Source organism: Sander lucioperca, chromosome 12 (genome assembly GCF_008315115.2).
Source record: "Sander lucioperca isolate FBNREF2018 chromosome 12, SLUC_FBN_1.2, whole genome shotgun sequence".
NCBI lineage: Eukaryota > Metazoa > Chordata > Actinopteri > Perciformes > Percidae > Sander > Sander lucioperca.
This window is the reverse complement of record NC_050184.1, coordinates 27506638-27519247: the sequence shown is the minus strand read 5'-3', so window position 1 is coordinate 27519247 and position 12610 is coordinate 27506638. Positions and strand designations below refer to the sequence as shown.

The window sequence follows — 12610 nt, the reverse complement described above, 5'->3', positions numbered from 1 at the left end:
TTATGTAAAAGTAAAACTGTGTGTGCATGTGTTTGTGTGTTTGGCCAGTGAAGTGGAAACAAAGGAGCGGATTCATTATTTATAAAGTCACTTAGGTGCCAACAATGCTCCACTCCTCAACTGAACCATACTGTCATCTGACCCTGCATGCCTGAAACAGACATGAAGATCTCTGGTTTTTTTATTGACTTATTTCTGTGTGGACATCATCATTTTTGTTCTGCAAAGTTTAGACACCCCCCATATAGATGACATGTAGGCTGATATAAGAAGGGGGGGGGATGCTGAAACTACAGGGGGTGGATACTTTAACATGACCACCTTACATAAAAATGCAACAACGCCACAAACTATGGCTTTGAAAATGCCCACAAAGGAAAATTAACATCTATTTGACAAAATCCCAAACAAAAATTAAAAAATGTAAAATTGCTGCCAAGACTGCTGCATTGAATTCCAATCAATTTTCCAGGTCCATCTTTAAGCACTTGTTTGGTACTTGTTGGATTTCCCTAGTTGGATTTGGATGCAGTTGTTAGCAAGAAAGCAAGAATTAAAAAAAATACCTTTGGTGGACAGAGAAACATTGCATCCAGGCTCTCATTTCTTGCAATTGTAATTTGTGCAACATACAACTTATCATATCAATCAATTATACCTCAAAAATCGGTTATCACATATACAGCACAGTATGGCACAACGCAGGGGTTACCTGTTTCCCTTAATTAACATTTTGTTTCCAAATGTCTTACATCAGACCCACTTCCCCTGTTGCTGCTGCTCATCATTTTCCCATGCGTGTGGTAGGCTACTGCAACTCAGCTGCAGAATGCAGCTCTGAGATATTGAGCTGAAAAGTGTCCTGTTGTTGGGGAAGAGGAGACCGGAACTGCAAGCACAGTCTAGTTGACAGATTAGCAGATGTAGCCTACATGCAGTTATTCTATTCTATTTTCTACACTATTTTGTTCTTAGAAAATTGTGTTGTACAGAAGGCTGTTGAGCTCTGAGACAGGGACACATGATGGATGATTGAGTTGGCGAAGGGCGTGAAAGAATTTTTTCACACGATAATAGGCTTTTGCTTGGAATAATCATTTTACCGCTTTGTCATTCCCTTACATGATTCTACACAGTATTTGTTGGTCTTTTCATGTGAGATATACACTCAGTTATGGTGAACAGTACAGCAGTATGAGTGGATCTCTGTGGTGTCCCAGCGTGCTGTTTGATTGGACAGCCCCTCCAGTCGTTACCAGGGGCGTGGAACCATGCGAGCTGAATGGGGAACACATTTGTGTTTCTCACCGTTGTATTAACCTAACTTAATGGGGAGCGACGATGACAAGCGAAAACGGTTGTCCGCATAAATTAATTGCCGAGGAGAGGCAGGAAAACTAACATTTCCCGTGTCTTAAAGCGGCCCACTGGTCTTTAAATAACGTACATGCTCCGCATACAGTAGAAACCACGGAGAGACTCGGCATCGTCACGTTATCTGCAACCGAAGCAAGGGATGAGAGGACTTGAAAGGAGATAAATACAACATATTCGTCGTTTTTTCTCGTTAATATGAGGTATATGGTCACTTAGTAAAGAGTGAACCTGTATTCGTTTACGGTCTTTTGGGTAGCTTTTGTACGTGAAAATGGGGACACTATGCAGATAGGGCGTTATAAAGTCCACCTTTTGCCATGGACAATCGACTAACGTTAGCGATGTTTTTCTAACACTGGACCTGGCAGTTCTGTCTGTGTTGTGTATCGTTAGCGTGGGTCTAGCCGAGGTTTTTTGGTCGGTTTTCTTCGCTTTTTGAACATAGGTAAGTCGTGTCCCATTTTGGTTCAATGGAATAACATGTTTGAAGACTAGCTAACCTATTGTTATCTGAATGTTGACGGTAAAGTAGCAACAAACGTTAGCTCTGAATTTCCAAACTTAACGTTAACTTGTGTCGTCGGAGCCAGCTTGCTAGTTTTTCCCCTCACATGGCAGATGATTGCTTCTGCTAATGATATGTTTTAAATCGTGGGGTTGTCTTTTTATCCACCGGCTTTTATTAACATCAACTAACGGTTAACTTAAAGTCCGACATGACTGACACCCATAAACCCAATACAACATTATAGCTTCAGCAGCATTGCCCTACAATTGTTGGATTTTGTTTCACTAACGTTAACTGGCAACATTTCTTTTTGCAGCTCCTGATATCTAATGAAATCTCGTCTGTCACTGTTTGTTAAGGGCCTTTGCTGGCAAACTGCGTCACCGAGTGGGCGCTGCAGGTATTCATCTCTACTGTAAATCTACATCTTGGAAGTCTAGCCATGGCACAAATGACCTGGAAACCAAAGTGACTGCACTTTTAAATCACCATGGAACCGGAGGCTAATTCGAACTCCACGGCCCACCAAGAACTGAAACACCCATCTGTACCCAACTCAAAGTGTGAAATGACTATGAATGTGTACAAGGCCATGGGTGATGGAAATGTCAATCTTGTGGACTCAGTAGTGAGAGAAGGGAGTGACCCCAGTGCACACCCTTCCTCCAGTTATCAGAGGAATGTGCATCAGAGATTCATCAGGAGAAGTCTGTGGTTCTCGGAACCAGATGAGCAGGCCTTTGAAGCACCTGAATGCAATAACAGGAATAAGATCCTAAACATAAACCTGCGGACAATAGTGGACAGGACGCGAGGGACTAGCTGTGGGGTACAGGAAGGGTCCAGCACTGAAAGTCAAGGTGGGCAAAAAGACAGTGCAACAGAGAGTGCCAGTGCCGATGAAGAGAAGGATAAAAGTGGAGATGCATTAAATCTTACATGCAATGATAGTGGTAAAGCTGCTATCAAGGCATCCAGTGAGGAGAATGAGGAGGAGGCGGAGATGAAAGCAGTCTCCACATCTCCAGGAGGAAGATTTCTCAAATTTGACATAGAGCTGGGGAGAGGGTCCTTTAAGACGGTCTACAAGGGCCTGGATACTGAGACTTGGGTGGAAGTTGCCTGGTGTGAGCTGCAGGTAAAGTACTAAAACTGATTTACACTCTATCCCTGTGACACCCAAGCATAGAGCCGGTGTCAGTTATGGATAGACTTGTCTATATCCTTGACGTTACACTTCCGGGATTGCTCCGGTGCTGCAGGAAATTCCGCCGGATGCATGTATTTTCCGTTTCCTTCTGCTTTCTTTGTGTTGGAATTTTACATTTGGTGGATTAATGAGGACTATTTTTGACTGCTCCTCAGAGTTTATTGAGACAGCTAGCTAAATTATCTGTCCAATCTGAGTTTTCTCTCGCACGACTATTTTGCAGCGGCTCTGTGCGGAGCTTAACACCGCCCATGACGATTCTGATTGGTTTAAAGAAATGCCATTAAACCAGAGCACGTTTTTCTCCCATCCTGAATGCTATGTGGAATAGCCAGACCCTCCTTCAGTGCGCTTTGGAGGAGGGTGTGGCAAAGAGAGACTATGGATAGACACACCGTATTCAGCAGCCACATTTACCACCCTTTTTTTAAATTCTTATCCTTGCAGATGGGCGTGGGAGACTATTTCAGTAATAAATATCTTTACATTCTTTTTCTCTACAAGATATGCACAAGTTGTTTTTCAATCAGTGATTTATATTTGTGGAGGAATGCCTGACTTTTACAGGAAGCCCCCTCTCTGTGCTCCCCTCTTTGTCTGTGAAGGATCACACATGACGTTAGTATAATGGTGATGTCTTCAGGGAGCTGTCAGTCAGCCTCATTAGGGAGTCAGCTAAATTGCAAATGGGTTACCAATACATTTTAAATGGTTTACACAGGAAAAGTGATTGACAAGCATTAGCTGCTGACGTGAAGACGCATACCATCATAGTAGGGGTGCAAGATATATCGACTCAATATCGATATCGCAATATATCGAAAGTGTCGCAGTAAGTATGCAATATTTTGTGGAGCGCTGCGTCCCGTCCGTTGACTGTGTGGCTTAGTTGTGTTTGATTTAGAGCACGCTTGAAACACTACAATGATCATGTTTCATTGGCCAGTTACCATGCCACTTGCATATGTTGGTGCACATCAGTGCACGGGTCCACTACGTGACAAACCCTATGTAGCGTACCACGTGTGTGCATATTTCGACAGAGTGACAGGGTAAGTGAAGAAATGGAGACAACAAAACGGAAAGAATCGGAGAAGCGAAAGAAAAGTTGTGTCCTGTTTCTCTTTATATATTTTTATACTGTACAACCAGTAGAACATGTCATTTATCTATTCATGTTGTACCAGTCCAATATGACCGTCAGTTGAAATAAACCTTGTGTTTTAAGAAAACTTGTTTAATTTGTTATGAATCTGTTTTGATGCGTTTTCCCGTATTTTTTGTAATTTTACATATGTTTAAAAATATCGAAATTAATATCTATCGCAATATTCATAATCAATGTCGCAATATCACATTTTGTCAATATCGTGCAACCCTACACCATACCTCTATTTTGTCTTGCATTACACAGACAGGAAAACACCAGCTTAGACTGTGCAGAGGTATTAACTAATTATTTCCGTCCTTTGGAGACTGCAGCAGAGATTCTCTCTCTCTCTCTCACAGGAGGCTTAAGGGGGACTACAGTAAGCATGGTTGGCCCCCTCAAAGAAAGAGAACTTCTACTGTGATTTGTTATTCTTTCAACGTTCAGATTAAAATACCGTAGTTAAAGATTCATTTCCAACAGTTTACACTCAACTAGGGTTGCACGATATTGACAAAATGTGATATTGCGATATGGATTATGACTAATGCGATATCTATCTATAAATTGCAGGAACGTCTGTCTGTGTGGGTGTTAAGCGCATATCTCTCGAACCGTTAGTCCGATGGATTTCAAACTTGATGAAAGTTTAGGTGATTGGTGTCTTGCTATGGGCACGAGTAAGTGCAGTGCCAAGTTTGACGTTGTTTGGATAAGAAATGCAAAAGATATCGTCGGTAAAAGAAGCCCATCATTGGACCAGAGACAGAGAGAGCAGCGGAGCTTTGGCAGCTAAAATGTGACATACACCTCAGGTAGCTCAAGTAGCACTACGTTAATGATCTAACGACACAATCTCTCTCTCTCTCTCTCTCTCTCTCTCTCTCTCTCTCTCTCTCTGCGTGTGTACACACAAACGGTCCGGTTCTGGTGGTTGATGAATGCACATATGTGCTGATTAGCTCTCATTGGGTCAGGTGGGTAGCGCACTGCCATGAGTCCATGACGCTAATGTCTGATTACTCTACATTGTCATTGTGATATTTTGTGTTACATTCTGAATCTGCAGCGTCTCTATCAGGTAAATATAGTATTACAATGTCTTCCTCTGATGTAGACATAGCCTACACTGTAAGTCAGTAGTAGGCTCTACAGTGGAGTTGCATTGTGGTTTGGGGTCCTTCTGTAAGTAATTTTGGCATTTGGTTTTGAAGAATTCTACAAGCAGCAATACCACAGACCAAGCAATCGGCCCGTTCCAAACAGGCACGTTTTCAACGGGCAGTGCACAAGTCAATATTAATTTCAATATTTTTAAACATATGTAAAATTACAAAAGTTACGGGAAAACACATCGAAATAGATAACAAATTAAACAAGTTTTCTTATAACACAAGGTTAATTTCAACTGACGGTCATATTGGACTGGTACAACATGAATAAATAAATAAGGACCATGTCTATAGAACAGGACATGTTTTACTGGTTGGACAGTATAAAATATATAAAGAGAACAGGACACAACTTTTCTTTCGCTTCTCTGATTCGTTCCGTTTTGTTGTCTCTATCTATTTCTTCACTTACCCTGTCACTCTCTTGAAATATGCACACACGTGGTACGCTACATAGGGTTTGTCACGTAGTGGACCTGTGCACTAACGTGCAAGTGGCACGGTAACTGGCCAATGAAACATGATCATCATAGCGTTTCAAGCGGGCTCTAAATTGAACGCAACTAAGCCACACAGCCAACGGACGGGACGCAGTGCTACACAAAATATTGCATACTTATTGTGACACTTTCAATATATTGCAATATTGATATTGAGTCGATATATCTTGCACCCCTATGCTCAACCATCCTTTATATTTTGCTCTAGTCATTTGCCCAGCTGATGATGTAATGACACTGAGCAGTTATTGGAGTGGACAGTGCAGGAGATGCTTGTGTGTGCTCTGTCCCAGCAGTGTGTCTGTGTGTTATGAGCTGTGCTACTCCTTGCCTCCCTCCCTCTGTGCAACAGGAGGTAGGCAGACAGGAAGCAGCTCAAGTGCGCTGTAGCATGCTGGGAACCGTGTGGCGGTCCTGTGGCATCAATGAATACTAATTCTCCTAAGGTACTGAAAACATGCTGCATCAGTAACCTGATTGACTAAAGAATGCATTGAAAGAACTAAACCTGTTTTGTACGACACACCTTATCACTGGAAAATACTTTAAAGATAACTAGGAATGAGTAAAGATATAGTTGCGATGAGAGGTACGATGACTTCATTTGGGTGATGATGTCATGCAGACTGATAGTAGCGGTGAGCAAAACCAGACCTCAACTTGATAACACTGAGTTGCAAATGGACTCAGCGGATGATAGGATGTGGAACAGGAAGCAGTTTACTTTATTTTATTCTCCCCTAGTGACACAATAAAGTTCCCTCTAGTGGACAGTCAATAACAGATGGTAATCACAATACAAATGGTCCTTTCTCACAATCATGTTCTCATATAAGCCGCTTTCCGACCAAGTAGTTACAGGAACGTAGTTATAGGAAAAGTCCACTTCTAAGCAGTTCTACTAACTACTCTTCCCCCAAAAACGTTTTTTCCAATTGCATTCGCACTGGCCAAGTGGCCATAGGGACTGGTAGGAGGGGGACTGGTAGGAGGGAGTGATGCAAGCACGGCAACGGTCTTTAATAGCGTTAAAATCAGAAAACAAATGCACCAAAAAAAGAATGAACTAAATACTAAATCTAATGTACATAGCATTGTGATATTTAAACAAATGAACCGTCCAAGGCGAAATAAAAGCCTCTGATTTACGAGAGCGGTCTGAGAGACCTCCAGCTTACCTCGGGGTCTCCGAGCCAGTTATGACCGAGCGACGAGCTAGCGGCTGGGGCAGGCGCCTGCGGGCTGTCGCCTCATTTCATGGAGCTTCTCAACTCCGAAAACTTTGAAGCAAATTGTCAATTCAGCATCAATTTTTGCAAGACTGCCTATATTCGACATCTAAACACTTCATTTCTTGCCTAAAACGTTGTCAGAAGTGAAATTAGTGATGAATAAGATGGTGAAAATTGTTAAAATTGTCCCGTTGTTGGTCTGTCTGTACCAGAAACCCAACCTAGGTTCATATGCTGAAAAGGGAAAAGAGAAAAGACCCTGCCCTGAAGTAGGAGCTGAAAGAGTTACAGGAACTGCGGCCAGAGGGACTTAAAAATCCCCAAATTGGTCTAGTCGGAACACGAGAAAAAAAGGGTTCTAGGAATTTTATGTTCTAGGAACTGCAAAAATCCCTCCGGTCGGAAAGCGGCTGTTGTTGCTCTTTTATATATTGTAGTTTTTGAGCTCACAGTCTTCCATAAAACAGTTGGATAAACAACATACTATGCTGACCCGATCAATGTGTTTCTTCAGAGTACTCTTTGGTTCATTAGCTTACTGAGTGGATCAGAACCATTAATTGAGACTTTGTATGCCTGAGTCAATAAGGTCTCATATGGTGCCTTCCTTAGTTGATCAGAACTGCTTGTGATCTCATGTCGATTAATCCTGCCTTTATAAAATTGACCTTCCAGTGAGTTGATCCTATCTGACCAAGAAAACCAGCAAATATTCCCATTTGAGAAGCTAGAGCCAGGGAATTTGGGTGTTTTTGCTTAACAATTTGCCAACAATTGATTAATCAACTAAATGTTTCAGCTTGTCATTTGGGATATTTCAGTATGTTTAAGCTGCTGTACTACACAAAGCCACAATCAGAGTGCCTTTTAATGTGCAACGTGGTATCATGACTTGACTCATGACGCGTAAACATACATGCCGACTTTCTTAAAGGGGTGATGGACTGCAAAACCGATTTTTACCTTGTCATAGTTGAATAACGACAGTTTGGTGGGTAACTAGGACAATCATAGAACCTCAAAATACCATTGACACCGCTTTCCTCTACAACTCTCACAATTTGAAACTGCCTCTGAAAGCGGGTAAATCTCAACAAAGCTAAAAGTTGACGTCAACTCCTCAACTCCTACCTTATTTGGCTCTAGTCTCTATCTTTGTCACGCCCCAACATTTGCATAGGCTACACCACTGATCTGAGATCAGATTCAGTCTTCTGAATGGGTCGCGCAGATCTCAGAAATTGTATACATTGTTCGTCTGCTATTTTACCACAAAATAATACTTTTTTTATGCGAGAAATCAACTATGTAGAGGTCAAATATGTGCCGTTTTACAAAAATTGATGGCTAATTGCAAATTTTGTCCGACTGTGAGTCGGAATTCAGTGGCCGGTGCTGCCTGGGTTACTGCCTCGCCGCCCGGCCTGTCCTCCTTCGGCCGGCTGTGAGCTAGATGGAGCTCCGTCACGGCCGGCAGCCCGCGGTGCTCCATGCCCGCGCAAAGTCACCGTTTCTGGGTTACTGGACTACCATACGCCGCTACCCTTACAGAGCTCCAAGGCCTGCAGCTCCCCTCTTCCTGCTAAATGGCCGGTGTGTGTGTGAGTGAGAGCGTGGTCAGCGAGCTTGTTACGCCTGCAATCCACCACAGGTTCCAGTTAATCTTATAATGGATATGTGTGTTGAGTTATTTAAACAAACGATCGGGGAAATAAACGCCTCTTGTCTGCGAATGAGCTGGATGGAGCTCAATCAATGAGAGCTAGCTTGCCTCCTCCTAACAAGACATCTAAAATTCACAAAAATGCATTAAATTGAAATCGGACAAAAGTGTTAGCTAAGCTTTGTAAGACCTTAGGGTAGCTGTGATATACATGCCGTGACGAAATTCAAACTGTAAATATACGATAGTTATGCCGGCAGCTCCGCGGAGCCCCAAGCCCCGGTAGTCCAGTAACCCATAAACGGTGACTTTCCCCTGGGTATGGAGCCCAGCAGGCTTCTCGTCAGACTGTCTGGAGCTCCTGAAGTCAAACACGTCTTACCAAATTTGCAATTAGCCATCAATTTTCGTAAAACGGCCCATATTTGAGCTTTATATAGTTGATTTCTCGCATAAAAAAGTCTTAGAAGTGAATTTAATAACGAAATAGACAAACAATGTATAATGTTGCAGTGTCTGAAATATGAGACCTGCTGCCTCGTTTCCAATGTATGTGTATGTGGTTCCTCAACCAATCAGCGCGCAGATCATCTAAATATTCATGAGCATACCATATTAAAGCTCTTGTTCCAAATAGAGACATTCCACAGGGATGCATAAGGACCAAAAGAATACCACCTGGGACATTTTCAGCCCAACCAATGTTACGTACCCTATTAGGAGACCTTAAGGAACAGTGTGAAATACCCTATATAATCATTCTATCACCCCTTTAAGCCAAGTGGCGTGTTATCTGTACGCATTTTGAGCTATCCGCGTGTATGTCTACGCTGTATACAGCGGGCGTAAACATACACGGCACACACAGAAAGCGACGGTTGAGTTTAGGAAAAGAAGACCTTATCCTTTAATGTGCCTCGCATTTTCAAAGAAAGTGGCAGGTGTTCATTTAAATTTAAAGCTCCCTTCGATTGGAATAGCTTGCCTGGGTCACTAAGATTAATCACATCCTTGAGATCCTTCAAGACATCTTTTGTTTATTTATTTGCAAACAAGCAATTGTTGTAAATGCTTTCCATAAAGATTGATTGCCTTCTGGTGTAATTGTTAATTGTCTTTTTGGTTATATGATTTTTAATTTTTTCTTATTTTCTTCTTTTTTTTCAGTTTTCCGGTATTTCTCGCTTTTGTTTGTTCTTAATTACTCTCTATATATATTTTGTAATGATCATTCTGATGTCTGGGCAGGGGTGTGGGGTGGGGGAAGTTAGTATGTGAGTGAATGTGTATGTTGTACTGTAATGTCTTGTCCTTTGTACTGTCCAGTCCTACCGAGGACCCTCTCGAAAGTGAGATGACACATCTCAAGAGGTATTCCTCGTAAAATAAATGAATAAATAAGTAAATAAAATAAATAAGAACGGGGTTGGGTTTAGGAAAAGAACAGCGGGGTTGGCTTTAAGGAAACGCCACACGCGGGACACGATCCCAGGTGAAAGTCCTGTGTTTGACCCATGACACGCCAATTGTTATCAAGCCGAATTGGCGTGTCATACATACACCACTTCATGAGATCAGGCTGTAGTGTTGAGGCTTTTGGACAAGGTCTAGCGTTGCGTCATTGTGTGATGGTGTGCACTGAACATATCCTTAATCTGAGTAAGTGTACTAAGCTTGGCCAGCGGACTCTTTATCTTAGTGTGGCAAATTAAATGTTTTATTGACTTTCTTAAAGTGAAATTTAGAGTTTGTAGGTCCAGTGGGATTTACCAGCATGCTTAATGTTGTTGTGCGTCATGCAAGGAGTCACTTTTGAAGAAAGGTGGTCTGAGCCACGCTGCCCACAATCCCACCAGATCTTCTTGATCATATTCAACAACATAGTACAAGTATCAACTAGTCTTAAGATTGCACCCAAAATAGTGAAGAATGTATGCCTGCCTGTGTTATGCATGATTACTCTTCAGTGTTGCATGTAGAGGATACCAGCACCTAGCTCAGTGAACTGTGGTGGAAGACATAGGGAAAGAGACATGACTCTGTGATTTTCCACTGTTTTCCCTCCTTTCAGTGGTCACATGGCTTTTTTTTTTGCCTAGACATTTTAATCTGGTTCTGTGTTTATTCTTTCTGTCTCTCTTCCTCCCACCTCACTCTCTCTTAACCCCCTGCCCCCTTTCCTCCCATTCCCATCTCCCCCACATCTTTGTTTCTGTGCCAGGCTACTGGCATAACACAGATGGCCCTGGCTCAGACAAGGATGTTAATCTGAGAGAAAGATGCCTGTTGTGAGTTTTTCCTTGTCGAGAAAAAACACTGTTTTTGTTTGCCTTGTCTCTTTTTATCGTTGCTCACTGGAATTTATTTGTTAAACTTTGGAAACTTACAGTTTCTGCCAATTGTGGCTCTGTGTAAAGAATTTTTATTTCAGTGTTGAATGCTGTGTGCGCACACACAGACACAGAGTTTACTTCTGACTATGTACAGAACTATCTGTGGTATTTGGCAGTGAGCGTGTTGCTCTGTAGATTAAATCTTGTTCTCAGCTTGTGAATGCAGAACTGGCAATGATACTATCGCAGACTATGAAGCTACCTGTCTCTTGAGTGTTTGCTGGAGATTTGGGTATTTTTTAACCAAACAGATCCAGAAAATGACACCATGAGTCATTATGTCAATATCTTGGTTACAAACACTGGATTTTGCTGTAATGGTAGATTAGATTGAGCCATGTTATAAGGATAGTAATGTATTTCTGAGCATAGTTTATGGCTGTCTCTTTGGATTAACATGCATAGTGCTAACAACAACAACAACAACAACAACAACCCCTTCTTGACTGCTCAGATGGCAAAAGGAAAACAAAGTTGGAGATACTCTAGTAGGTCATTGGTAGACACAGCCCATTTGGCATTAAGAGTCACAGGGATGCAAGGGCAGCCAGACCCAGTGGCTGTAGCTAACGGTGCCCGATCAGTGGCCTCATCTTCAGGCATGCCTGAGCTCCCGTGTCACTCAGCCTACTGAAGAGAGAAGTACAAGCCTGTTAGAGCCACAGAAATGTGGCTTTTAGTAAAGCTCCAACAGACTTGTTGGAAAAAGTATTCATTATTTTAAAAAGCATACTTTTCAGTTTCATGTTGTCAGTTTAAAATTTTTAAGGGCTTAGAGAAAAAGTATGACCTGGCCTGAGTCACACATTGTCTTAAGAGGAAGGATGCCAGGGAATAAATGTTCCATAATCAGCGTACTTTACATCTTAAACAAATTCATGCTTTGTTCAATCAATTTTTGTATATCTTTGTTTAGCAAAGGCCAGTGGGACCCACGCATGCACACATACCACCTGTAGTTCAAGAGTTAGTGTTGACAAATGAGGCAAGCTCACCTCATTTAGTTTTACATCCCACCAGCAATGTTTTGCTTATTGAGAAAGTTATAACTATTTGTAAGAAAATCTGCATCATTCCGAATGCTTATGTAAGTTTGATATGCTTGGCAGAAAGAGCTTCAATAAACAGAGGTGGACAAAATTAAAGAAACACCTTCCAGTACATTGCAGTAGCCTAGTATCCATTTGTTGAAGCTCATAATGCCTCTCAGATGTTTTGTCTCTTTTAAGACCACAGTTTGTAGTATTGTCAGTTCTGTTTTTCATTCAGTTATGGTAAGGATCTATTTGGGCTTAATGTACCTCTTTTGCCAATACTTTGGCATGAGTTTTTATAATTGAGACTTTTCTCCTTGCCACATTACATTACAGTTGGACTGCGACTAAGGATTATATCTGTGACTAAT

At 41.8% G+C, this 12610-nt stretch overlaps 1 protein-coding gene across 6 annotated transcripts in view; it reads left to right on the top strand.

Moving 5' to 3' along the window:
• Positions 1-1179: 1179 nt before the first annotated feature.
• The window catches only part of LOC116062213 (serine/threonine-protein kinase WNK2-like), a 54904-nt gene continuing 43473 nt past the window's right edge, over positions 1180-12610 (top strand). For 2 of the 6 annotated variants that reach the window (XM_036008301.1, XM_031316855.2), the window contains exons 1-2: positions 1191-1822; positions 2202-3023. In XM_036008301.1, coding sequence (XP_035864194.1) covers positions 2376-3023 — 648 coding nt within the window. In that variant the 5' untranslated portion in view covers positions 1191-1822; positions 2202-2375. Of the gene's footprint in view, positions 1823-2201; positions 3024-12610 lie in introns of all 6 variants that reach the window. The other 4 variants (XM_031316846.2, XM_031316845.2, XM_031316847.2 and 1 more) reach the window with 4 other exon arrangements.